Source organism: Chiloscyllium plagiosum, chromosome 5, assembly GCF_004010195.1.
Source record: "Chiloscyllium plagiosum isolate BGI_BamShark_2017 chromosome 5, ASM401019v2, whole genome shotgun sequence".
NCBI lineage: Eukaryota > Metazoa > Chordata > Chondrichthyes > Orectolobiformes > Hemiscylliidae > Chiloscyllium > Chiloscyllium plagiosum.
The window spans coordinates 11,798,812-11,825,356 of NC_057714.1; the positions used below are offsets into that span (position 1 = coordinate 11,798,812).

At 39.6% G+C, this 26,545-nt stretch overlaps 1 protein-coding gene across 2 annotated transcripts in view; it reads right to left on the bottom strand.

Annotated features, from left to right (window-relative positions):
- The window catches only part of LOC122549721 (adenylate cyclase type 2-like), a 625,439-nt gene that overhangs the window by 120,909 nt on the left and 477,985 nt on the right, over nt 1–26,545 (bottom strand). For both annotated transcript variants that reach the window (XM_043689618.1, XM_043689619.1), the window contains 2 exons: nt 20,696–20,854; nt 6,751–6,883 (listed from right to left, as the gene is read on the bottom strand). In XM_043689618.1, coding sequence (XP_043545553.1) covers nt 6,751–6,883; nt 20,696–20,854 — 292 coding nt within the window. The remainder of the gene's footprint in view (nt 1–6,750; nt 6,884–20,695; nt 20,855–26,545) is intronic.

Genomic DNA, 26,545 nt, shown 5'->3' on the forward strand with positions numbered 1-26,545 from the left:
GAAGGACCTTAAACTTACCATGTCTGGCTGGTTGAGTACCAATCTCCTAGATTTTCCCCCGTAACTCTGCACGTTATTTTGATTTATATAAAATAAAAACATTTTCTCTTAAATTATTCAATCAAACCTGCCTTCACCATACTTCTTCAATCTATGAGGATAGATTGAAGAAATTGGGTCTTGAGGAGAAAGCCAAGAGGAGATCTGACAGACATTTTTAAAACCATGAGTTGTCTTTACAAAGTAGATACAAAGGAACTGTTTGTTATCATAATAAGAATTATGTTCTGAAGTCTACTGCCAAGAAGTAGACTTTAGAACATAACTCTTATTATGATAACAAACAGTTCCTTTGTATCTACTTTGTAAAGACAACTCATGGTTTTAAAAATGTCTGTCAGATCAAAACTTCCAGAGTGAAGTTGTAATAGATGTCGTATGAGCTGGAATTACCAATCAATTGAGTTGCTGATGACACAATTCATACATCTGAAGAGATCTGGGAACATTTTTCAGTATGTCCTTTGCATAACAGCAATAAGGACTTGTACAACAAAAGGAGAAAGTTGACATGCACTCTACATCTTGGCAGAGGAGGAAGATGACCAAAGGAGGAGTCAGAGTGGAATTGCTTCGAAGAGAGTTGCAACTTCCATTTCACAATATTGCTATTGCCCTGTCATGGCCTACCTACACATTCCTTCTTACCAAGAGTTGGAAAGTTGTTGCTGCATTTCAGCAAGTCACTGAATGGCTAAAGTGAGGTTTTCCTAAATCTTCAATAACATGGCAGATTGAGTGCACAGGTCATTGGTAAGGCCCAGGTTGCCAGCCACGTCTACCACATGGATGTAGACACCATGGAACTCATGCTTTGGACAGATTTTTCAATCTCTTCAGAATCATGCACAGCCCAGCTGGAAAGGCTGACAGAAATTCTGCTGCTATTCCTCTTCAGTGATGACCCTGATGAGTCGCATCTGTGTCCAGCTGAGCAAGAGCTTGGAGGATGCTACACCCCTTGATGGAGGGCTCTTCCCTGCTTTTCCTGTCTCCATCACTTGTCCTCCTCACAGTGATGTTAGATCCATCATGTCATGACTCAAACTCCTCCCTTGATAGCCGTATCAAGAAGAACATATCTTGGCTGCAAAGGATGCATGCCAGTCTAATAGTGCATGCTGAGAATGCGTCACCAGCTGTAAGGTGTTTTCATCCTCCTCCTTCACCTAAATTCTGAGAACACTTGAAAGATCCAGGTGAGATAAAAGGTGTAAGCTAACCTGAGAAGTGAGAGAGTTCTAATTCATCATTGGGCAGGTCATCACATTTCAGTGGCAGATGAGAACTTGAGTTCACATTGCCTGCCATGTGGCTATGTTATACTTAATTGATAACCAGATCACATGGAGACCTTATCTCTCCAGGCTCAATGTGGTTGACTCTTAACTGCCCTCTAGGCTATAAATGCTGGCCTAGTCAGTGATACCCACATCCCATGAATGAATAACAGTAATTCCTGGGCAGATATCCAGAGGCTGCCCTTGACCTACTTTGTCAGGCCCCCTGATTGAAAGATGTTTCTTGTCCGAGGACTTTGAGACATGGCCAATTAGTTGATGCACATGCAGTGTGTTTGCCACATAATGCAGGTTTGAGATAAGCATCATGTTGTGCCATACAGCAAAATGTGCACTTCGTCACATGATAACTACTAACAACCACGAGAAGCTGCCTGGCTTTTTGTCTGCATTAACCAGCAAGGCAAGGCAAGGCCAAGTATTTTGAGGAAAAAAACCAGAAATTGCTGGAAAATCTCAGCAGGTCTAACAGCATTTGTGGAATGAAATCAGAGTTAATGGTTTGGGTCAGAACTGAAGTAGTTTGAGCCTTTATGCTTTGGCCGAGGTGGCAAAGCATAAAAAAGCAAGGCAGAGAGGATCCTGTGAACATCGAGGTAGGCACAATGTTAGTGATCAATAAGAGAACAAGTAAGGAGCCCTGAGATGAACCCTTGTAGTTCATTCTTCTATGTTCCTGCTGCTGACCTTTCCTTCTACTTACAGACAAGTCAAATTCATTTCTGAGGCAGCCTGTGTCCTCTCTGTCAGGGGAGCACAACCTCCCTATTGGAACTTAAAGCCCACATTATTATCACCAGGGATGCAGACCTGAAATATGATTCAGCCCCACCACATTGAAGCTGGAGCTTTGCAGATGCTGGCTCTGTCAAAACATCTCCGTGATTGGAGCTAAAGGAGATTTCTCCAGGTCATTTTCATGTTTGGTCACTCTAATTGACCAGGAAACCTGGAAATCAAATGCAAATATAATGATTGTATGACAAATATAGGGCTGAAAGTTTTGGGTATTCACCATGTGGGTGAATGGGTCTGAAAATTAAAATTCAGCCCTATGTCGTGCACATTAGATCTTTTAAACTTATTTATGTAGTGTATGCCTCTGTAAGAGAATACATACTCTATGTAGGAAAAATAATTCCACTGACAGATTTCTCAGTCCTGTAAACTGTCAACTCTATGTCTATCAGACACCTGGCCAGAAACAGCAATTTAAAATGGATAATTTTAAAGCAAGGGTGTTGTCAGCATTATAACATGCAGTGAAAACGGCTACAGATCACAACAAAATGCTGAATACACAATTATAATATTGCGTTTCACAGTTGTACATCAATAACATTTTCAGGGACAGGGTCCATTTGAACAGATAATGCATCCTGCAGCTTTATCTAGAATGAGGAGATTCAATGAATATATAATAAAGCCTATTCCTATTCTTCTGAGTCATTCATTTTCCCAGACAATTTTATTTTTCCAAACCATAATTCCTGTTTCAGAGTATTTCTTTCCTTTCTCAGTATTGCTTGTATTCTTGGTGTGTTCCCAAGGCAAATTCCTATTAAAATGTTTATATCATTTTTTTAAGCAAATAAAGGGTGGAATTTAATCCAGCTGCCAGGAGTCCCAAATTGCAGCTGTAGAGATTGTAAGGATCCCATATTGCTTCCTTCAGAACTGACCCACCATATTGAGAGTCAGTCAGGCACTTAACTGGCCAGTGACTGACTGGCCTTGCCTGGCTGTGGATCCACTGTGGAAATCCTCAGAGGATGGCATCCCTTCATTGCAGGCAGCACCACAGGGGAAGTAGTGGTAGCTGCTGGCAGTTCTTCTACAGAGACTTAAGCTTAGTGAGGGACCCAGGCCAAAAGTAAAAGAGAGAAAGAGGGGTATCAGAGTGGGGATTGTCTTACTGAAGTGGGGTGGTGCTGTGTAGGGAAATTGACAAATGGCCTGCAGCTCATCTCTTGCGCCCCCTTTTGTTTTATTAATTGACAGGATGTGTGTGGTGTTGGATAGGTTAGCATTTATCACCCACCCCTAATTGCCCAGAGGGATGTTAAGAGTCAACCACATTGTTGTGGGTCTAGAGTCAGTGAGAATGGGACTTCCTTCCCTAAAGGACATTAGTGAACCAGATAGGTTTTATGACAATCAACCATAGTTACCCAGTCACCATTAGAGAGTTTATTTTTAATGAATTTAAATTTCATCATCTGCCATGGTAAGACTCAATCACATGTTCTCAGAACATTAGTCTAAGGTACTAGATTATTAGTTTTGTTACATAACCACTACATCGCTGCTGCCCTTTCCTGATGATTCATTATTTGATTGGGTATGTACATGGGAATCCTACAAACAAACTTAACAGCATTTGCTCATATAGCGACTGCTCCACCTAATGTTGTTGGAATGTCAGAAGCAGTGAAATGAAGGCTTTTCTTTTGGGAATTATTTGCCCAATTAATAGTAGGGTAGAAAGGCCATCCAGGAGCTTTCACACTGGTCTTCATTACAGCAGAGATGGAAAGGCGGGAGGGTTCTACACTCCACACAGGGTAGCACAGTAAATACGACCTCCCCTCCACCATGAGCTGCATGAGACAAGGCAGTCAGGAGAGTGTTGGCATGAATGACTTGTTTAATACACAAAACTTTTGAACAATATCTCTGGCCTTGAAAAATTAAGTTAACACACATGGGCCTGGATTTCTTGTGGTTGGTGGCAATGCAACTTCAGGTACATCTGGGAGCCCCAGCTGGATTTATGATCCATCAGCTCTCCCAGTCTTGCAGCGCCATCAAGAGTGGTGGCCACAGCTAGGAATGCACCTGCTCTGCAGCTGCAGCATGGTCACCAGTCTGGAGCCATGGTAAGTGGGTTCTGGACCCCGAAGGCTAGTTAGGTAGATTGAGGCTAAGGGTAAATGGGAATGGGATGATGATCGTGCTTGAGGGATGGGCATGTTCTGCCATGGGGTAGTCCTTGCTGCAAAAGGGCCTTTGGTGGGCCATTAGAAGTCAGCAATAGCAGTCTCCAGAAACGTGCTGAGGATGTCGTGTTGCAAACAATAATGCTTTGAACTCTGCAAAATAAATGAAAGGATAGCCTATCAGTGATTGTACTTGGACACAAGGCCCATGTTATGGGCTTTATGATGGCAGACGCCCACTGATAAAATACTAATGATGGCTTGACTAAATCTTTAGTTGGCCCTTATTTGGCCACGAGGGTTATTCATTACTTACTCTGCCACTAGTCAAATGTCAGTGGTGGTGATAAGATGACCATATCACCCATGCCTTCATATCCAATTTTTCAACACATGCCCCCTGCAACTCCCAGACTTCAAGTTCATTTAAGTAAAGAAAATGCAATGCTGGGTTTTTTTAAAAAAGAATTAAATAACAAACAGGTAGGTTTTTGTGCCTATTTCTCATCTGTTTTTCTAAATCTTTATCTTGCTTTCTGCACATATTCCTGCATGGTATTGAACTTCCTGCAACTGCTGTCTCTTTCTTGCATCCTGGCAGACTGTGATATTCAGTGGCATCTTAAGAAAACTTGTAACCTAATATCTCAACAGTTTCCTTTGTATTCTTGCTTTCACAAAGCCCAAGTTGTCCGCTCAGTTGGCTGGGTGGCTGGCTTGCAATGTAGAGTGGGTTCAATTCCCACACTGGCTGATGTTACTATGAAGGTTAAATCACCACCCATTGTTTCTCTCTATCTCTCTCTCTCTCTCTAATGAGAGAGTAGCCTATGGTCAGAAAGGACTATGCCAATTTAAACCATTATAAAGCCCACAACATGGTCCTTGTATCCAGGTACAATCACGGAGAAGCCAGCCTCTTGTTTACCTTGAAGAGTTCAAAGCATTATTGTTCGCAACTCGACATCCTCAGCACTTCTCTGGAAGCTCTCAGTCTATCCACTGTTATTATACAGGCTGCTGTCAATGACTCCAAGTGTAAATAAATATCTTGCACACATTTCCCAGTAAAACCTTGGCACTTTTAATCTCTAATAATCACATTACCCAATCTTGCTGTCAGATAGACTTCAGAACAGGATAAACAATATTTTGTTTTATTTTAAATTAATTAACAATCTTATAATCATCACAATTGTAACAGCAGCTTGAATTCTGGCATTCGAGAATTTCATCAAATGCATTTTATATGGATTCCATTAAAAAGAAAGTTCCAATAAGCAATGCAACTCACAATAGTGAAAGTGCACATATCTAACCTTTATCTTGTGGGCTGCATGAAGCAATGGAGGTCATGCACAAATTTGAAATTTCACTTCCAACTTTGATGTTAACAGGTCTTGGTATTTTAATTTAGGATTTACTTACAAGTACAGCAATATTGCTCTGGAGAAAGTGAGTACTGCAGATGCTGGAGACCAGAGTCTAAGAGTGTGGTGCTGGAAAAGCACAAGAGGTCAGGCAGGATCTGAAGAGCAGGAGAGCCAACATTTTGAGCATAAGCATTCCTAATGAAGAGCTTATGCTCAAAACGTTGATTCTCCTGCTCCTTGGATGCTGCCTGACCGGCTGTGCTTTTCAGCATCACACTCTTGGACTCTGGTCTCCAGCATCTACAGTCCTCACTTTCTCCTAGTTGAATTTAACCTCACTGCGAAGCCTCTTCCAAGGATGCCCACCTTGAAGAAGTTCTCCTCCTCCCTCTAAAGGATCTCAGTGAGTCTCTCTCTCACTGCACCCGCCCAGGTCGTCTCCTCTGCCCTGAAGCTCTTCAGCCACATCCTGAAGCAGACCCACTACTACAGGCACATCTCTTCCTCAGCACCTGCCTATGGAACTGACTGATCCTGCATGGACTCCGGACTACATTCAGACCATCACAATTTGGACCTGACCAGGACAACCAGTACCTACTACAACTTCAAAACCTCCACAAACAGTTCTCCCTCCAGATCCTCTGCTCCACACTCGGAGCCATGCGCCGCCACCTACATTCCCCGCAGTCAGCCTTGCCCCAGCTCAGGGCCACACTCTCCCAGACCTGCAAAGGACCCTTGCTGTTCTTCATCCTTAGCATTCCTAATGAAGAGCTTATGTTTGAAATGTCAACTCTCCCGCACCTTAGATGCTGCCTGACTGGCTGTGCTTTAGCAGCACCACACTCTTCGACAGCAATATTGCTCTGTAAAGAACTTCCAAACACTCTTCACTCATGAAATCAAAACAGGAAAGACCAATAGAAAATAATTATAAAATGCAAATAGAAGTGAGCTACCTAGGCTGAACGTCACTTAACAGAAATTGGTGGTTATAGTTAGTCCAAGTCTGAGTTTTTTGAAAAAAAGTCAATTTCAAGTAAGAGGAGAGGAGGAAAACTAATTAACACTTACCTTTGGGTTAATTACTAAGTATGTCCTGGTGTTGTGCTCCTTTAGATAGGGGTCTCTGATATGGCCATTACCATCCTCCACTTTATAAGCTCCATTTAAATGCTCCAGTGTGACAGAAGTGATATGAACACGACTAACATGGTCAAAAATAAGACAAAATTGAAAACTGTAAGTGCAAGATTATATTGTATTATTGAAAGTAAATGTTAAGAATCAAAGACCTAATAAATGGCTGTGAATTAGTTTAAACTTAGTCACTTGATGCATGGATTACAACCATTAATTTTATATACAATGGCTCGATTTCCATTTCCCTATGAAATGTGAATTGAGTCAAGAAACATAGAAATCGAGTCTGGATTTTCACTCATACATAGAGAACGTAGCCAGCCCAGAAATTGGCCAGCTGTTGGGATTTTCATTCTAGAATGGCAGAGATCCTGAGGAATCAGACCAGGGAATAAGAGTGCTGAGTGTAGAGGTGGGCCACATCAAAGGCTTACCTTCATGCACTCTCACGGCATTGAAGTTCCAGAAAAAAACAGAACAGCACTGCATCAATCACATTTCTCATACCCCAAACATGCCATGCCATGCCAGATATTGGCTCTCCATGACCCTCCATGATCTCCAAGTCACGCAATGCCTCTCTACCTCAAATCCATGTAGAACTAATCCAGTATTCTCAGACTTATGCCAACAAAGTGAAATCGCAAGCAAATCTTTTTCATTAAGTGCAGATATTTTTCTTGAAATTTTAAAGAACAGGACTTTCAAATACCTTGATATTTTTGAAAGCTCATTTTTACAGATCCTTTTGACAGTTACCTTTGACAGGTTTGTAAACAGTTCCAATGAACGTAACTGTTAATGGATTTATATACTTTTTATACCTATTCATATTTATTTCAGTAATTCCAAAAGGCACCTTACATCTCCCAAAAGACAACTCTCAAAATGTATCCTGGGATCATATCAAAAAGTGTTTGCATACATCTCCAAAAACATACCCTGATTATCCAAATTGAAACCACAACATTCAGACTTAGTCTTACTGGGTCTAATCTATGCATTTCTTAGACACTAAATTCACCAAAATCACACAGTAGAGAAGGAAGCTGTTGATTTCTTGGGAAACTGCCTCTGTGCAACACGCATGAGTGAAATACAGCCTAAACCTTTACCCACCTCAGCAAAAATGGTAACTGCTGTGTTCAAGGATATCACTTCTGCATTTTGGCCTTATCTATGTTTTGCTGTTTTGAGAGGCTAACCACCGTGGTGAAAACTCAGGTCTTAGTTTGCTTTTGTGGAAATTACTTTTTCTAAGTCTTCTGAACCCATACTACTTTTGTACGGACTTCTGGCAAGTTTGAGAAGATCTTGGGGACAGAATGCAAGCAAATCATTCTCTTATGAGTTCAGATTTCTATTGTGAGGACACCTAGAAAATTATGCTTCACCCTGTACATTATTCTGATCTGCTCGCATGGGTCTTGCAAATCCTGAAAGAATGCACCCCCTTATCGAATTTGAGACAATTGCAGGAAAACTGCGAAGGAATCTGGAACTTTTTGTAGATGGCTATAAAATATCTGACATTTCCAAATGTTATTATGGGGTGCTGTATTGGAATATAGATGTGATTTTCACGTAGCAATTAATTATCAAGATCTGTCCTGCAAAGATAAGCTTTTCATTACCATTGATCAACGTTCTGTAACTATTGTCATGCATTGAAATTTTTTAAACTGCCATATGCATTAATAATGTAGAAAAAAAGGAAATTGTCAGCTCTTTATGTCAGATCTTGAGGTTTTATCGAAATCATCGCAGTTCTAGCTGTAGAAACACTTGCTTGCTAATGAAAGTTGTAAAAAAAATTCTGCACCTGCTACCCTCCATTGATTGAGTGGCATGTAGTTACATAAGTGAAATGGAGCATTACTCTTCATGCAATGGAGCTGGACATATTTATTATGTTTTTTTGTAGTCATTATGAATGCTTAGCTGGGTTTCAAAAGTTAATGATGTATTTACATTGGCAGGTAATTTATCGAACCAATAAAAATTAAAACAATAAAATAAAAATACAATATAATTTTGATGCTCCTTCTTGGCTGTTTATAAATCTATTAGGCATTTAAAAGTACTACCACTATGGTATTTTTGTTTTCTGTTCTCAATGATAGAGTGCTTGGATCCACTGCTTAATTAAGATTGTTAGAGGTTTAATTTTTTTAAAAAGTATTTCCCAGTGCCATTGCTTGGCTCCATAGGAAGGTGCATAGTACATATTGGATAAGTGACAATAGAGGATTTGGAGGGTGCATGGGTAGCATAAGTGGACTGAGGTGGCATTGAGGTCCATGCATGAACTGAACAGGAATGAGTGACATATGATGGGTGGGAGGGTGAGAAGGTAAGGAATAAGATTGAGTCAACCTTTAAGTAATGTTGGGAGCTGGAGTGCCAAGCTGGTGATCAAACGTGTGCCTTCCAATATGCCCATCTCGACCCCAATATTATAAGGCACACTCTCATGGCTAGCAAAATGCACAGCTAATCTGACCCCTACGTGAAAATAAAAAAAAAACTCAGGTGAGTCACATGGATAGGATGAGCATTTCAGAAGATGCAGTGCTGCACAGGTAAGTTTCCCAGGCTCGTGTAAAAGTTGATGCTCAGATGTACATTATCTCAATCACCTTTGCAAGGAAATTAAATGGTAGTGATAACATTAAACAGCCAAAGCTCAGTTTATTCATTTTAAAATCATTTTCTAATAGCTAATCTCTGAAAGTTATAGATCTTGCAGAAAGACAAAAATAATGAGCATTCTTGATAGCTGTTCCAAATGGTGGCATATATTATATTCTGAATTTTAAATGTGGAAATGTCTGAGTTTTATCTCTTTGCTATATGTCCATTGTTTTGACTCATTTGATACCACTGTAAGCTATGCCAGAAGATTTTGTGCACAAGTTCTACTGCAAGGTTTTGATTATGTAATTTATAACAACAGGACTTCAATGCATTACTGAAGGAATGCCATGGATGAGATGCTACATTGAGGATATATCTACCTTTTCAGGCAAACATAAAACATCCCATGGCACCATTCAAAAATCAGCAAGAAAGATCTCTTCCTCCTGTGACATAGACAACATTTATCTTTCCTGAAGAAGGGCTTATGCCCGAAACGTCGATTCTCCTGTTCCTTGGATGCTGCCTGACCTGCTGCGCTTTTCCAGCAACACATTTTCAGCAACATTTATCTTTCAGCCAGTAACCCAAAAACAAATTTTACCCTTGTTCTTTTTAAATCTGGCTATACAATTTGACTTTTATTTTGGTTCATAAACATAACAGTGGCTACATTTCGAAAGTACTTCATTCTCAATGAAAGGCTTTGAGGCTTTCGAAGTTATAAACAAGTTTTTCTCATTATCTCTACTAACTTTATACCATGCAGTCATAGAATCCCTATGCCGTAGATAGAGGCCATTCAGTCTATCAAGTCTGCACCCACCCTCTGAAGAGCATCCCACCCTAACCCCATAAATCTACATTTACCATAGTTAGCCCACCTAGCCTGAATATCTTGAACATTTTGGGGTAATTTTTAATATGGCCAATCCACTTAACCTGCACCTCTTTGGACTGTGGGAGGAAACTGAAGCATCCAGAGCAATCCACGCAATGTAATGCCTGAAAGATAGCGATCTTGGAGCTGAATATGTTGCAGAAAATGAAATATAAAGGTCATATGTTCTAATAGGCCTACTTCAAAATTTTGCTATGACAATTCTCATATTTTGGACCAGTAAGCTCCCATTGTATGACAGTCACAGATTTTTAGAGTCCTGTAAATCCAAAACACTTGTGAAGAATGGATGAAGTCCATAAAACTGTCAAGCTGATAAATTATTTAAATCCTCAAACCTCTAAACATTCAATTAAAGCTGTCTGTGTTAGGGAGAGTTAAAAGAAAATAAAACAAAAACAGAAATTCAGCAGTTCTGAAGGAGGATCACAACATCGAAATGTTAACTCTGATTTCTCTCAATGGATGCTGTCAGACCTGCTGAGATTTTCCAGCAATTTCTGTTTTTGCTTTTAATTTCCAGCATCTGCAGTTCTTTTGTTTTTTTTATTTAGAGTTGAAATAATTTTTTAGGCAGTTATAATATCTGTTTGTTACAATAGCTGTCATATCCTCAAGGCCTATCATTATGTTATTATTAATATGCAACATTTTTTGCAACCTACAATTATTTCAGCAGGGTGTATTACATTTCCAGTTCGACAACTCAAAGATGTTAGTAAAAGATTAGTTGTATTTGATGTGAGGTGCTGAATACAAGGCTGATCGTTTTTATACACGATTATGGGGTCTAAAAGTTTTGAGTGGGCTTTAATGGTGGAATTTTGTTTTTAAATATAGCAAGCTTGTATCAGACATTTAGACAATCTTTTCTTCTCAACATGGTTCTGGGGGGTTTGCCCACACCACATGAGGTTGAATAAAGGATGTAAATGAAATGGGTGATGGCAAGGGTTGGCATTAGGATAGCATGGGAATTCGAAGAGGATATGAGAATGTTGGGAAAGGGGTAGCATGTTTTGACATGAGTTAATATGGATCTGTCATGGGATGTGGATGAGTGCCTGTTGGGAAATGATGGATGAGATCTAGGGAGGCTGAAAATTTCAAGAACAATGGGGTCAAAGGGCCCAGCTAACTTAGTTTTAAACAGCCTGCCTTAGCACTGAGTAACCTGTGGCTGCCTCTGACTGTGTCTGGGAATTACAGGCCCTACTCCATTCTTCAACCACTCATTCTCCCCAGAATGAAATGCAGGTGGTTGTAGTGAGCCAGGGTTTTTTTTTTGGCTAGCTCTAAGTAGAGCAACAGCAAAACTCTGACCCTTTATTCCCAATTCTCGACCATTTCTTCAAATGCTTACTAAATAAGTAAGTCATTCGCTCAAATTTGCCCAGCTCAACAGATTTAGTATATAACATAGAGTTGAAAATCCCTGAGGAAATTAAACCTATACAATTTTCATCCTTATTTCTTATTATTTAATTACATGCAAAGCATCTGGACTTGGACATTTATCATGCTTCCTTAATTTGGAGTAATAGGTAGTTGGGTTAATTCCAATATTAAAACTTTTAATGGATAAATGAACTGAATTTAGTTATTTCACGCTCCACACATTAGTACCTCGCATATCATACCTTCTTATCATTTTCATGAAGCAACAAGTCCTTTAAAGCATATATAGCATTTTCAATCTTATACAAAAATGAAAATAAAACAGAATCTGTTTTAATAGACCACCTCACGGAGATCAAATCTGGAAACTAAATATTCAGGGTAGCTTTCTGAAAGAACAGCTGGAAGGAAAGGATGGTGGGTCAGCTTTTTTAGTACAAGATGGAATGAGTACAAAAGCAAGAAATGATCTTGTGTTGGAAACACAGAATCCACATGGTTGGTGTTAAGAAATAGTAATGGAAAGAAAACACTGGTGGAAGTAGTCATAGGCCCACTAGCAGTGGCTATAATGTAGGAGAAAGAGTAAATCAAGAGATACAGAGGGCATGTCAAAAAGGTAGTACACTTATCATGGATGGCTTTAATGTTCATATAGACAAATTAAATTGGCAGAGGATAATGAGGAAGAATTCACAGAGTGTACTCAGGACAGTTTCAGGACATCCGTGATGTTAATGGGGTAGGTTTAATGAATGATGTCAGAGTAAAATATCCCTTAGAAAACAGTGGCCATAACGTGATCAAAGTTAGGGTTCAGTTTGAGAAACCTGGATCGCAAACAACTGTGCTAAATTTAATAAGACTAATTACGAAGGACTGAAGGCAGAGTTAGTCAGCATGGACTTGGAAAGGAAATTTAGCAGCAAAGATGGTTGAGGCGCAATGGCAAATGTTTACAAAAAAGTTCATGACTCAGAATAAAGAAATTTCAGAATGAGGAGGAATGATTCTTAAAAGGGGAAGGGTTCAGAAAAGATTTACAAGGATGTTGCCAGGGCAGGAGGATTTGAGCTATAGGGAGAGGCTGAACAGGCTGGGGCTGTTTTCCCTGGAGTGTCAGAGGCTGAGGGGTAACCTTATAGAGGTTTACAAAATGATAAGGGGCATGGATAGGATAAATAGACAAAGTTTTTTCCCTGTGGTGGGGGAGTCCAGAACTAGAGGGCATAGGTTTAGGGTGAGAGGGGAAAGATACAAGAGAGACTTAAGGGGCAACTTTTTCACACAGAGTGTGGTACGAGTATGGAATGAACTGCCAGATGAAGTGGTGGAGGCTGGTACAATTGCAACATTTAAGAGGCATTTGGATGGGTATATGAATAGGAAGGGTTTGGAGGGATATGGGCCGGGTGCTGGCAGGTGGGACTAGATTGGGTTGGGATGTCTGGTCGGCATGGGGGGATTGGACCGAAGGGTCTGTTTCTGTGCTGTACATCTCTATGACTCTATAACCAAAGAGGTTAAGTATAGAATGAAATTGCAAGAAGAAATATGCAATGGGGCAGAGATTAATGGTAAGATAGAGAATTGGAAAAGTTTCAGAAACCAACAAAAGATGACCAAAAAACACATAAAGAGGGAGAAAAACTTTGAGAGTAAACTAGCAAGTAATATTGATAACATCAAGAGTGTGTTTAATATATAAAAGAGAAGGGAGAGGCCAAAGGGAACATAATCCCTTCGAGAATGAGGTTGTGAAGTAATAATGGGAACTAGGAAATAGCACAAGTGTGGAATAAATACCCTGCATCATTCTCCATGGCAAAACTGCTAAATATTCAAATGGCATAAGTAAGGGGAGGAAATAGCCACAATAACTATCACTCGAGAAAAAAATGCCAGGGAAACTAATAGGGCTAAATGCTGATAAGTCCTCCGGTCCTCTTGGGTTGCATCCTAGGACATTAAAGGAAATAGCTATAGAGACATTGGATGCACTGGTAGTAATCTTCCAAGAACCCTTGAGTCCCCAGAGGATTAGAAAACTGTCAATGTGACTGTGACATCCTTATTCAAAAAAGGGAAGGAAACAAAATACCAGGCAACTCCAGGCCAATTAGCTTCACGCCCATTATTGGAAAATGTTAGATACTATTAGAAAGGATGGCAGACCATTTAGAAATACTTAATATAATCAAGTAGAATTAGCATGGCTTCATATAGGGAAATCACAAGGTGGGGGAGGGGTGGTATTTTCAGGATGGGGACTTATAACAGTGTGCATTAGCAAAGATTTTTAATGTGCATCAAGAAAATAAAATAGTTAAAACCAGAGACTACAAGATGATCAAACAAAAAAGCAGAAGTAGACCATTTGGCCCATCACATCAGCTCTGGAATTCTATGTGATCATTGCTGATCTAATAAACCTCCACTCCACTTTCCTGCTGTTTCCCCAAAACCCATGCTTCTGTTTCTAATTGAAAATGTACCCATCTCAGCCTTGGGAATGTACTTAACAACCTAGCCTCTACAGGTGCTGGCAATCAATTACTTAAAATATATAGTAATGGCTTGGATGACCAAAGTGAATACATTATCATGGAGCTTGTGGATGACGCAAAGTACAGATGGAAAGGCAAGTGTTGAGGATGACACAGAGCATGCAGAGAGTTATTGACAAATGCGTGAGCGAAAAAAACTTGGCAGAGGAAATGTAATGTGGAAAGATGTGAAGCAATACGCTTTGGCAATAAGTATTGAGGAGCTGAATATTACTTAAATGGAGGAAGACTACAGAAAGCAACAGGAGAAGAATTTGGGTATCCTTGTATATAAATCACATTGAGCTAGTATACAAGTTTAACAGGTAATAGGGAAGACAAATTAAATGTTGGCCTTTATTTCGAAGGAAATACAGTATAAAAACAGAGAAGGCTTCTGAAACAATACAAGGTACTCTTAAGGCTGTGCCTAGAATATTATGAACAGTTTTGGTGCCCTTATTTAAGGAAAGATATACTGGTACTGGATACAGTCCAAAGAAAATACATTAGCTCGCGAAGCTTCACTAGGTTAAGAGGATTGACTAGGTTGATCCCAGCCACAAGGAAATTTTATGCAAAGAGGTTCAGTAGGTTGGCCCTGTATTCCTTGGAGTTTAGAAGAATGGGAGATGACCTTACTAAACATGTAAGATTTTTAAGGGGATTTGCAAGGTAAGTACTGGGAGTTATTTCCCCCTGAGGAAGAATCTAAGACAAGAGAACATAATCTCAGAGTAAGGGGTTGTCCATTTAAACAGCAATAAAGAAGGAATTTCTTCTCAGGGGTCAAGTGAACCTGTAAAATTCTTTAGTGCAGAATACTGTAGAAGCTAGGTCATTAAGTACATTCCCAAGGCTGAGATGGACAAATTTTCAATTAGAAACAGAAGCGTGGGTTTTAGGGAAAAGGCAGGAAAGTGGAGTGGAGGTTTATCAGATCAGCCATGACTACAATGAATTTCAGTGCTGATGTGATGGGGCAACTTCTGCTTTTATGTCAGATCACCTAATGGTCTCTGTCTTGAGTTAATTTGTTTTCTTGATGCACATTAAACATCTTTGCTGAAACACGATTAGTATCTCCCTTGATTTTACTCCACAGCCTTTCACTAGGTAATATTTTAAAAATTATTAATTTAAATAAAATACATTTTGTAGAATTTAGTACAAATTCAAAGTATTTCCATAATTTCTACTAAACATAGACTACAAAATTGACAAATCTAATATTTAATATACAAAAAATAATTCATTAATCCCAATGAAATTAATTATGTTGTGCTATTACAAGATTCTTACTCCTGAAGTCGATTAAGTTCGATCAATTTATTTTATATTGGTACGAAAAAAAGTGGAAGTGCTTCACTACTGCCTTTGTTTTGTAAAAGGGAGCATATGCCTCAGCAAGACATTTGTGGTTCATGGGGATTTTGCGAAAGCCCTTGTGGGAGACCGGCACAACTTGCTAGAAATTGCTGGGACCCAGTTTTTAGATTAGATTCCCTACAGATTTGCTACAGTATGAAACAGGCCATTTGGCCCAACAAGTCCACACCGACTCTCTGAAGAGTAACCCATACAGACCTGTTTCTCTCTGATTAATGCATCTAACATTATGGGAAATCTAGCATAGCGAATTCACGTAACCTGCACATCTTTGGACTCTGGGAGGAAACCAGAGCACCAGGAGGAAACCCAAGCAGACACGGGGAGAATGCGCAAGCTCCACACAGACAGTCAACAGAGGCTGAAAGTGAACCCAGGTCTCTGGCGCTGTGAGACAGCAGTGCTAACCACTGAACTGCCCTGCCAAGAGAGAATTAAATGATAGAAACTTGATAAATGATAGTTTTGCTGCATTTCTGCTGTTCCAGACCTTCAAGCTTCATATTCCAGGATCTCCTGCTTTCCTGGTTGATATGGAACGCATCACAGTTCTGAATCCATTAACCAAAGTGAAATGAATTATTCTGGGCTATTGCGGATTGGTTCTGGGAAGTTAGTGATAGAACGAAGCATTTATTTTAAATATCTATTCAGCCCCCTTAATTTTTGTTCTGAGGAAGACTTGGTTATTGTCCACTGCATCAGAAGCTAGATGTACTGCATGGACCAAGAAGCCAGTCAAGCTTTGGACTGTGAAGTTAGATCACTTTCCACTGACCCACAAACTCGATCAGCGATAGCATCTGCAGACACCAGATAAGTATAATGCACTATAATTGTGTTGCAGGATGTATCATGCATAATATTTCATTCATTAAAACTTAAAATTAAAGTGATTCTGGCAGCTGCTGCCATTTGTCATAGTATCAGACTCTCAGGAAGTATCCGGTTGACAGAAACAAAAACAGAAATTACTGGAAAAGCTCAGCGGGTCTGACAGCATCTGTGGAGAGAAATCAGAGTTAGCGCTTAGGGTCGCTTGACCCTTCCTCAGAACTGCTGTGTTCAATGAAGAAAGGAAAATAGTCAGGCAAGAGAAACCTACTGTAAGGTCAAGGTCAGAGAATAGTTTATTTTCAAGGTATATTTATAACAACACCATAAATAATTTACTTGCTGATTATTAGTGCATTTCACATTTATTCGCTATTAAATTTATCAGCATCTGTAGCTTAAATATAGAGGCACCAGGTGAAGTAAGTTCTGCTAAAAATTATTTGCCTAACTTAGTTAATGGCAATGAATTAAAACTTATTAGAATAATTTTAATAAAGATTTGGAGGCTATGTTTTCTAAATTGACAACTTATTCCACCTTTGGCAATATATCTTGTGAACAAATAATTCAATATGCATAGAATATCATAGAGTAATAGTAATAGCAATATTCATATGATATCTTTTACAAATATGTTGGTATGCATCACATATGATTCAGCCTTTGGGCTTTGAAAATGTTTCTTGAAAGAAATACCATTAAAGATAATATCTCAGTAGTTGTAAATGTTCGTTAAAGGATTTTTAAAGGAGTCCTACTAAGGGAGTTGAAAATGATACAACAGTTTCATTAAGATGAAAATAATAAACCTCATATATTCTTTAAGACATACTAATGATGCAAATTTAGAAAGTTTAACTTAAGCCTGGCATAGTTTAACATTCCTGAAAATAATATTGGTCTTGAGAGTGTACTGAGTTCCAGCCTACACTGGAAGTTGCTTTGAGTACTTCTAAAGGATCAAGCCTCTACCTACCCCATTAAATTGGAAGGAGGAGAAATACTTTCCACTGTGGATCTCTATGATCTCAGCCCTGCAGACTTGCTAGACCTTCAGAAACCGTTGCATCAAGATGAAAATGGCACACTGGGTTTTTCATCTGGAATTGTCAACTTTGAGCTAACCATAATGCTGAGTTCTGTTTCTGTTGCCTATGTTCAACACTCGTATTTTTGGTTAAGAGACTTCTCCCATACGTAACAGACCCTCTCTTCGGTCTTCAAAATTCCTGACTTGACTGTATCCCTCCCTCAGGTCTCTTGTCTTTTCTTGATCCTTAAACCAATAACAAGGCCTTAGAGTGTAGGCTCATAGCTCCTTGAAAGTGGAGTTGCAGGTAGACGGGATAGTGAAGGAAGTGTTTGGTATGCTTTCCTTTATTGGTCACAGTATTGAGTACAGATGTTGGGAGGTCATGTTGCATCTGTAAAGGACATTGGTAGGCCACTGTTGGAATATTGCCTGCAATTCTGGTCCTATCGGAAAGATGTTGTGAAACTTGAAAGGGTTCACAAAAGATTTACAAGGATGTTGCCAGGGTTGGAGGATTTGAGCTATAGGGAGAGGTTGAATAGAGTAGGGCTGTTTTTCCTGGAGCGTTGGAGGTTGAGGGGTGACCTAATAGTGGTCTATAAATTCATGAAGGGCATGGATAGGATAAATAGACAAAGTCTTTTCCCTGGGGTGGGTGAGTCCAGAACTAGTGGGCATAGGTTTAAGGTGAGAGGGGAACGATATAAAAGAGACCTATGGGGCAACGTTTGCACGCAGAGGGTGGTATGTGTATGGAATGAGCTGCCAGAGGAAGTGGTGGAGGCTGGTACAATTGCAACATTTAAAAGGCATCTGGACGGGTATATGAATAGGACGGGTTTGGAGGGATATAGGCCGGGTGCTGGCAGGTGGGTTGGGATATCTGGTTGGCATGGACGAGTTGGATCAAAGGGTCTGTTTCCGTGCAGTACACCTCTCTGACTCTATGACTCTAATAACTTTTGGTGTGATATAACATATAAACATTCTTCACTTAAACCTATTCCTATCTGAACATAAAGTACTTCGTTGTCTCAAATCCAAACTGGAAATAGTCATCAAAACTGCTAACAAGGGAAGAGTTGTTGTGACTTGGTCCTGCTTTTCCTGGATGTTCATCTTTATAAGCTGTTCATATGTAATATCTCCCTTGTCTGGATAAAGATGTGCCTTTAACCTTTCTTCCTATATTGGTGCTGCATGAGTTGCTGAACGTTTCTAACATTTGATTTCATATTTCCAACATCTTCTTGCTGTCTTTAGTCTTTTTCTGACAACCGCAGGGAGTACTGATTCATCAGAAGATCTTGGGTTATGATGGAACACTTCTTCCCTGTTTGAGTGCCAGGCCTGAAATATAGCTGTTGTAAACATGACTGGCACTGTGACAAGAGGAAGCACTTTGCTTCTTGTGTTTTAACAAGCCAGATAGAACACCCACTGGGAACAGCTGCACCTTTTGTTAAATATTTACATGGATTTCACATTTGCTACAGCTTAATTTTTTTGATAAACCATAAATCAGGTAATTAGGTACAAGAAACCTTTGCAATAATAGTATTTGACAGGCGACTAAATAACTAGAAAGTGATTGAGTTACATCCACTACTTCTCCTGAACAATCTATTTAAATTCAACATTTAAAAAAAAGCTTCATGGTAGAGGTGATTAGTACCTTCTTGTTTCTTACTAAAATGTAACTCCAGGCTCTCATAACCTGAAGCTGAGAAATGGACAGCCTGAATTCTGTAGGGCAGAACATTTGGCTGTGACTTGGTATGCATTTTAACTGTGAAAAACAGGTGGGCTTGGGAAATAACAATGTAAAAAATAATGAATGTCACTGCTGTTCTCATTTTATCAGGCCTTAACAGTATTTTTGAATAAGAGTCTGATGGTGTTATATTTACGGTGATGGTACAGAGAGGAAGAAAACTGCCATAGGAATATGGGCAAGCCCGTGGTCATTAGGCAGAATATTAAGATCCTTGCTGCCTCGTTTGCACTGGGGCTGCCTTCTGCCCCCACAACCACTGAGGCGCTTAAGGTGGTCAATTCTAGGGGTGGTCAGATACCCCAATATCTACAATTATGAAACAGGTAGGAGGTGGGGGTGTTGTTTGCTGAGGTAGTTTTCTTCATGTGCAACTCTCCTGTAACTCTCTACATTCATTGTGGGTAGGGAGATGATAAGCTGGTTAGTATCAAGGCCACGCTGTCACTGCCTGATGCTGTAAAACACCCATAAAATTCAATTTTATTTTGGATTACGAAAAAAAATGATAACGTACATTCACCTGGATTTATATACAGTATATTAAACAATTTTTCAAGCACACATAAGTATTAAACGTTAATATATTGCTTTTTATCAATTGCACAGTATAAAATTTTCAAGGATTACGGGGAGAAAGCGGGAGAATGGGGTTGAGAAACTTATCAGCCATGATTGAATGGAGGAGCAGACTTGTTAGGCTGAATAGCTTAATTTCTGCTCCTGTGTCTAATGGTCTTAACATGTTATAATTATTGACATTTAGGAAGTCTTTTAATTACCAAATTACCTATGTATGAACTGTCGCATATTTAAGACTGTCAACTAAAAATGACCCTTATAACAATTTGAGTCAACACAGATTGGCTTGCTTTCACAAAGTGTATCTCTTATGTTGACTAGCTTGCACAAATATTTCTTTAGTACTACTAGTTGGAGCTCCACTCATTCAGTGCTGCAATATGCCTTCCAATTTCAGTAAAGGCTTTAGCTACTGAATATCATTTTCTCTCATTGTGTCCATTGGCCTTCCAATTTAATTCAGCACCATAAACCTGGATTGAAGCTGATAGAAGAGATGGAAAACTGCATTAACATTGCAATATTGAATAAGCAGCATGCAATAACAAGTGACAGCAGCAATGAATAAATTTCCTAACACTGAGTTTGCTGGGGTCAGTATTTTTTAAGCAACTGTTTCACTTGGAAGAAAATCAGCCAGGTTAGATCCTGTGTGCAGCAAATGACATTTCTCTTAGAAAACTTTAGTTGCTATTTTTTATCCCAATTAATGGTACAAATAGACATGTGAATATATCTGGCACTGCTAAATTTCAAACATAAAAAATGTATTTGCTTACCCGGGAACACCTCCAGCTTCCATGTGATTTGCAAGAGTAACATCATGTGACCAGACATCATACTGCCATTTCTGTAATCCAATGACTCCACAAAGAACGTTCCCAGAATGTACTCCTACACGCATGTTAATATCAACTCCTGTGGCATCCCTTACCTTCCTTAAAAATAAAAGATGCAGATGGTTAATGAACAACTTCATTCTCAAATGAGAACAAATCGAAAAATAAAACCCTGTTTTACTTTACAGGATTCTAATGAATCAAAGTTGTTTGCAGAGCTGTTCACTAAATGCAGGATTTATGTTCGTTTTCACGATTAGGTGGAAAATAAGCAGATGCTAATTGGTCACCCTTGTTTTCATACACCCACAGCTATGTATTTGTGAGCTGATGTGTTGAAGAAACCATATGATTGTGTGTACTCCACTTGAACTCAAAGTCATCTATACCTAGCCATTCATGGTCATGTTTCACAGATGGAGCCCAAGGGTTAAGCACAAGTAAGCCTCAACCTCTGTTTTCAATTGTACCTCTCAAATTTTCACACTTTGATTTAGTTTGTGGAGTGCTGCTAATTTCCAAATCAACTTAATATCACAGCCTTACAAGAACATTCACTTTTAAATTTACTTATTCATTGCACTTGTGTTTCCTGGAAGTATTCTCAGCAAACAATTACTATTGAGATAGACCTATCTATTTACCTACCATCATGTGCAAATTGCATCTGAATATAAATTCTTTTAGGGAATCCTTTTAGCTCTGAAGGTTACAAATGATTGGACTGTAGTGTAATTATTTTATTAAACATTTATTCATTTGGAAAATTATGTTATATCATCAGTGATCACTTTCTAATTTTATACCAACCTCAAAAATTATGACTCTCAGTATGGTATTCTGTTTGATCTGACTTGACATGTTATATAATTCTAAAGTAAAGATGAACTTTCTCTCCTTTGATGATCAAAAGCTTTTCATCCAAGTCTTCTGGAGGTAGAAAAAATGTTCAACATGCAAATCAAAAGCAATGACACAGCAGGATATGCAGCTAGAACTTTCATTGCCAACAAAATGTAAGACTACAAGTAGACTAGCAAAGAGATCTGACAGGCATAGTAGTTAATTATTATTATCACAGAGAGCTGGCTGTCAACACCTGCTTTCAGAATTTTTTTTAATACATTCAGGGGATATCGGCCAGCACATACTGCCCCATCCTGAATTGCACTTGAGAAAATGGTGGTGTGTTGCCTTTTTGAACCACTGCAGTCCATTTGGTGCAATTACACCTACGATACTGCTAGGCAGGTAGTTTCAAAATTTTTACCCAGAGATACTGAAGGAACAGTGATGTATTTCCGAGTCAGGATTGTGAGAGGGTTCAAGGGGAATGTGCAGGTGACAGCGTTGCCATGCACTTGCTGCCCTTTTCCTTCCAGGTGGCAGTGGTTGTGGGTTTGGAAGGTGATGTGAAATACATTTCCGCAGTGCATCTTGTGGGTGGTATATACAGTTGCCACTCAGTGTCTCTGTTCGAGGGAGCAAGTGGCTGTGGATGTGGTGCCAATCAAACAGAGTACTTTACCCTGGAAGGTGTCAAGGTTCTTGAGTGTTGTGGGAGCTGCACTCTTCCAGGCAAGTGGAGAGAATTCCATCACACTCCTGGCTATGTCTTGTAGATGGAAAAGATTTGGAGCATCAGTGGTGAGTTACTTATTGCAGGATTCCTAGTCCCTGACATGCTCTTGCAGTTACAGTATGTCAATGGCTATTTCAGTTCAGTTTATGATCAATGGTAACCCCAGAATGTTAACAGTGGGGAATTCCATGATGGCAATGTCATTAAATGTCAAGGGGCGATAGTTAAGATTTTCCCCTAGTGGAGATCATCCTTGCCTGGCATTTGAATGGCCTGAAAGTTACTTGCCACTCTTAAGCTCAACCTTGGTATTATCAGGTTCTTCTTGTACTTGGCTGCAGATTGCTTCAGTGTCTGAGGAGACATGAATAATTCTGACCATTGTGCAATCATTGGTGAGCATCTCCATCTCTTACCTTATGATGGAGGGAAAATCACGGATGAAGCAGCTGAAGGTATTTGGACTAAAGAACTACATTGAGGAACTACAGCAAAGATATCCTAGAGCTGAGATGACTGACTTCCAACAATCATAACCAGCTTCCTTTCTGCTGGTATGACCCCAAGCAGCAAAGAGTTTTCTCCTGACTCCATTTCTCTAGAGGATCTTGAAGTCACATTTAGTCAAATATGGTCAAATACACTCTCATACCATTTTTAGAGTTTCGGTCTTTTGTTCATATCTGATCCAAAAGGAAATGAGTTTGGGAGCTAATTAGCCCTGGGGGAACCTAAGCTGAGTACCAGTGAACAAGTTATTGGTAAGAACATGCTGTTTCTTAGCACTGTTATTATCATCACCTATCAATTGCAAATGACCAAGAATAGAGTGATGGGGTTAGTTGACCAGCTTGGTCTTTTCTGCTTCATATGTACAGGACATACCTGGGCAATTTCTACATAGCCTGTAAATTATTGCTATACTGGTAGAGTTTGAATAGGGGCATGGCAAATTCTAAAACATGCCATCAATACAATTGCCTGTATGTTGTCAAAGTCTTCAATGCCTTCCACTGTTTCTTGACATCAGATGGTTGAATTGAATTGGTTTATGATTTTCTCCTGTGATGCTGGGGACCTCTGGAGGTGACCAAAATAGATCACCAATTGGTACATCTGAAATTAAAATGCTTCAGCCTTTTCTTTTGCACTAATATATTTGGCACCTCAGCATTGAGAATGGGGATGTTTGTGGAGACTCTGCTGCCAGTGAAAGGTTTAATTATCCAGCGCTATTCATGACTAGATGTGACAGAACTGTGGAGTTTAGATCTGACTCATTGTTGGCACAATTGCATAGTTCTATCTATCACTTCCTCCTTATGCTATGTGGCATGCAAGTAGTCCTGTTTTGTAGCTTCACGAGATTGACACTGCACTTTTAGGTATGTCTGGTGCTGTTTCTGGCATGCTCACTTACAGTCTTCATTGATCCATGGTTGATCCCCTGACTTGATGGTAATGACAGAGTGGGGGATATGCTAGGCCATGAGGTTCAGATTGTGTTTGAGTACAATTCCATTACTAGTGATCACTCTCAGTGCCTCATGAAGGTTGAGTATTGAGTGGCCAGCTTTGTTTTAGATCCATTGCATTTAGCAAGGTTGTAGTGTCACAGAAATTAATGGAAGGCATTCTCACTGAGAAGATGTGTCTTTGCCTTCACATATACAGTGCAGTGGTCATGCCTACCAATGCTTTCATGGACAGATGAATCTGTGGCAGGCAGATTAATAAAGATGAAGTCAAGTTCATGATTTTTCTCTCTTGTGGTTCCCTAACCTCCTGAACACACTCAGTCTAGCCGTTATGTCCTTTAAAGATTCAATCAGCTTGGTCAACAGCAGTTCTGCCGACCCCATTTTTGATGATGAACATTAAACTTGACCACCCAGAGTACTTCCTGCACATTTGCCACCTTCACTGCTTCCTCCATGTGGTGTTCAATTAGAGCAGCAATGATCTATCAGCTGACGGGTCTGGCACATAGCAATGGGCAACAGGTTTCCATAACTATGTTTGATCTGATATCATCGGACCTTGTGTGGTCTGAGTAAATGATGAGGACTCCCAGGGCAACTCTCTCCTGACTGTAAACCACGGTGTCACCAGCTCTACTGGGTCTGTCCTGCTGGTGGGGCAGGATATACCCAGGATGGTGATAATGATTTCTGGGACACTGACCATGAGGTATTTTTCAGTGACGATGTCAGGCTGTTGCTTAACTAGTCTGTGAGACAGCTCACCGAAATATGGTACTAAGTTAATGAGGGCTTTGCAGGGTCAACAGGACTGAGTTTACCATTGTCATTTCTTGTGCCTAGCTTGATGCTGGATGGTCTGTCTAATTTCATTACTTTGAGACTTTTTAGTAATTCATGACAACACCACTCTTCACGAGGCAAGTAATTCAGAGATACACATTATGTGTGGATTACCCAAGCTTGAAATCTCACCAAGACTAATGAGGAAATTTGAATTCAGTAAAAGAACTTCTGGAATTAAAAGAAAATCTGCCATTCTGATCTGGTCTGACCTACATGTAACTCCAAATCACAGCAATGTGTTTGACTCTTAAATGCCCTCTGAAATTGATGAACAAGCTTTCCAGCTATAACAAACCATTTGTAGATATTCTATCAATAGCCTTTTGTCATTCATTTATGCACAACACCAACAGCTCTATTAATTCTTACTTTAGCTGAAAATGTGTTGCTGGAAAAGCGCAGCAGGTCAGGCAGAATCCAAGGAGCAGGAGAATCGACGTTTCGGGCATGAGCCCTTCTTCAGGAATCAGAAATTCCTGAAGAAGGGCTCATGCCCGAAACGTCGATTCTTCTGCTCCTTGGATGCTGCCTGACCTGCTGCGCTTTTCCAGCAACACATCTTCAGCTCTGATCTCCAGCATCTGCAGTCCTCACTTTCTCCTAACTCTTATTTTATCAAAGAGTTCAATAAAGTCTGTCGAACAAATTCACTTCAGCAAATCTATACCTTTATTTTTACCCATATTTTTTCCAATATCATTTAATTTTATCTGAGATTACTATGTCTAGAAGTTTAATTGTAATTCACTTTTAATTTCACTGTGTACTTCCCTGATCTATTCCATTCCCTTTTTTTGAACAGGTATGTGAATTTACAACCCTATAGACTGCTTGCAGAACTTTATACTGAAAGAGGATTCAAAGATTGTGGTCAGAGCTTATACTATCTTCACCTTTATATCCCTCAGCACCCTAGGATGCATTCCATTCAGACTGATGAAATGCTTGAGTACTATTTCTTAACTGACATCATCCTGTTGTTTAGTGAAAACAGATGCAAACTACTCTTTAATATCTGAACAATGCTTTCACCAGAAGGTCTTTTTTTTACTCTTAATTGGCCTCACCTTCCTTTAACTACTCTTTTATGGTTTTATTTATTTTGTGAAAAAATTCAAATTGAAATGTGAAAGTGATTGCTAGCAAGTCACATCATGTGCACACCCATGGCAGGTACCTGAGGTTTGGGAGCCATCAATTGCACCCAGCCTCTGGACAGTTGTCTGGAGAGGAGATGGCTAAGTGGAGCCTACAGCAGCACCAAACTTGGAGCTTACAGCTCAAGCTGCGTGCTGCCTACCCTGTTGTAGGTGTGTGAACCAGCAAGTGGTTGACACATAGAAGAATTTTGCAGAATCCCCCACAAAGAAAATCTTCTCCTTCACAAGTATTCACCAAGGCTCATGTAGGGCATTAGACTCAGTGAAGCTCTTCCCATAGTGGGTAGAATGGCTCTTTACCTGTGCAGTTGCATTGGTGGGCAGAGGAAGACTTGGTGTACTTACTTGACCAGAAGGTGGGCTCATTGCTATGGCTGTCATCCTGTCAGACTATAGCCGGGTGCATTTTAATTAACTTTTTTTATGTTGTATCTATGACTTTGAGCCCTTCATTATGAATTGACTATTTTTATCATTATGAGATGGAGGAAAAAAACTAAAATTATAAAGAAGTAACCATAAAGTATTTTACTCCAGCCAAATACAATATAGTTACAACTGTTAACAGAGGATAAATTAATTACAGCATATTTTATGCATTATATTGTATGTATATTGTATGTGTCCCTTAGGAGTTCACCTTTAAGGATTCCATGTACTGTATAATGATGCGAGTTAGTCTGCTTTGGATTTGCATGTGGCATATGCAAAAACTGGTTGG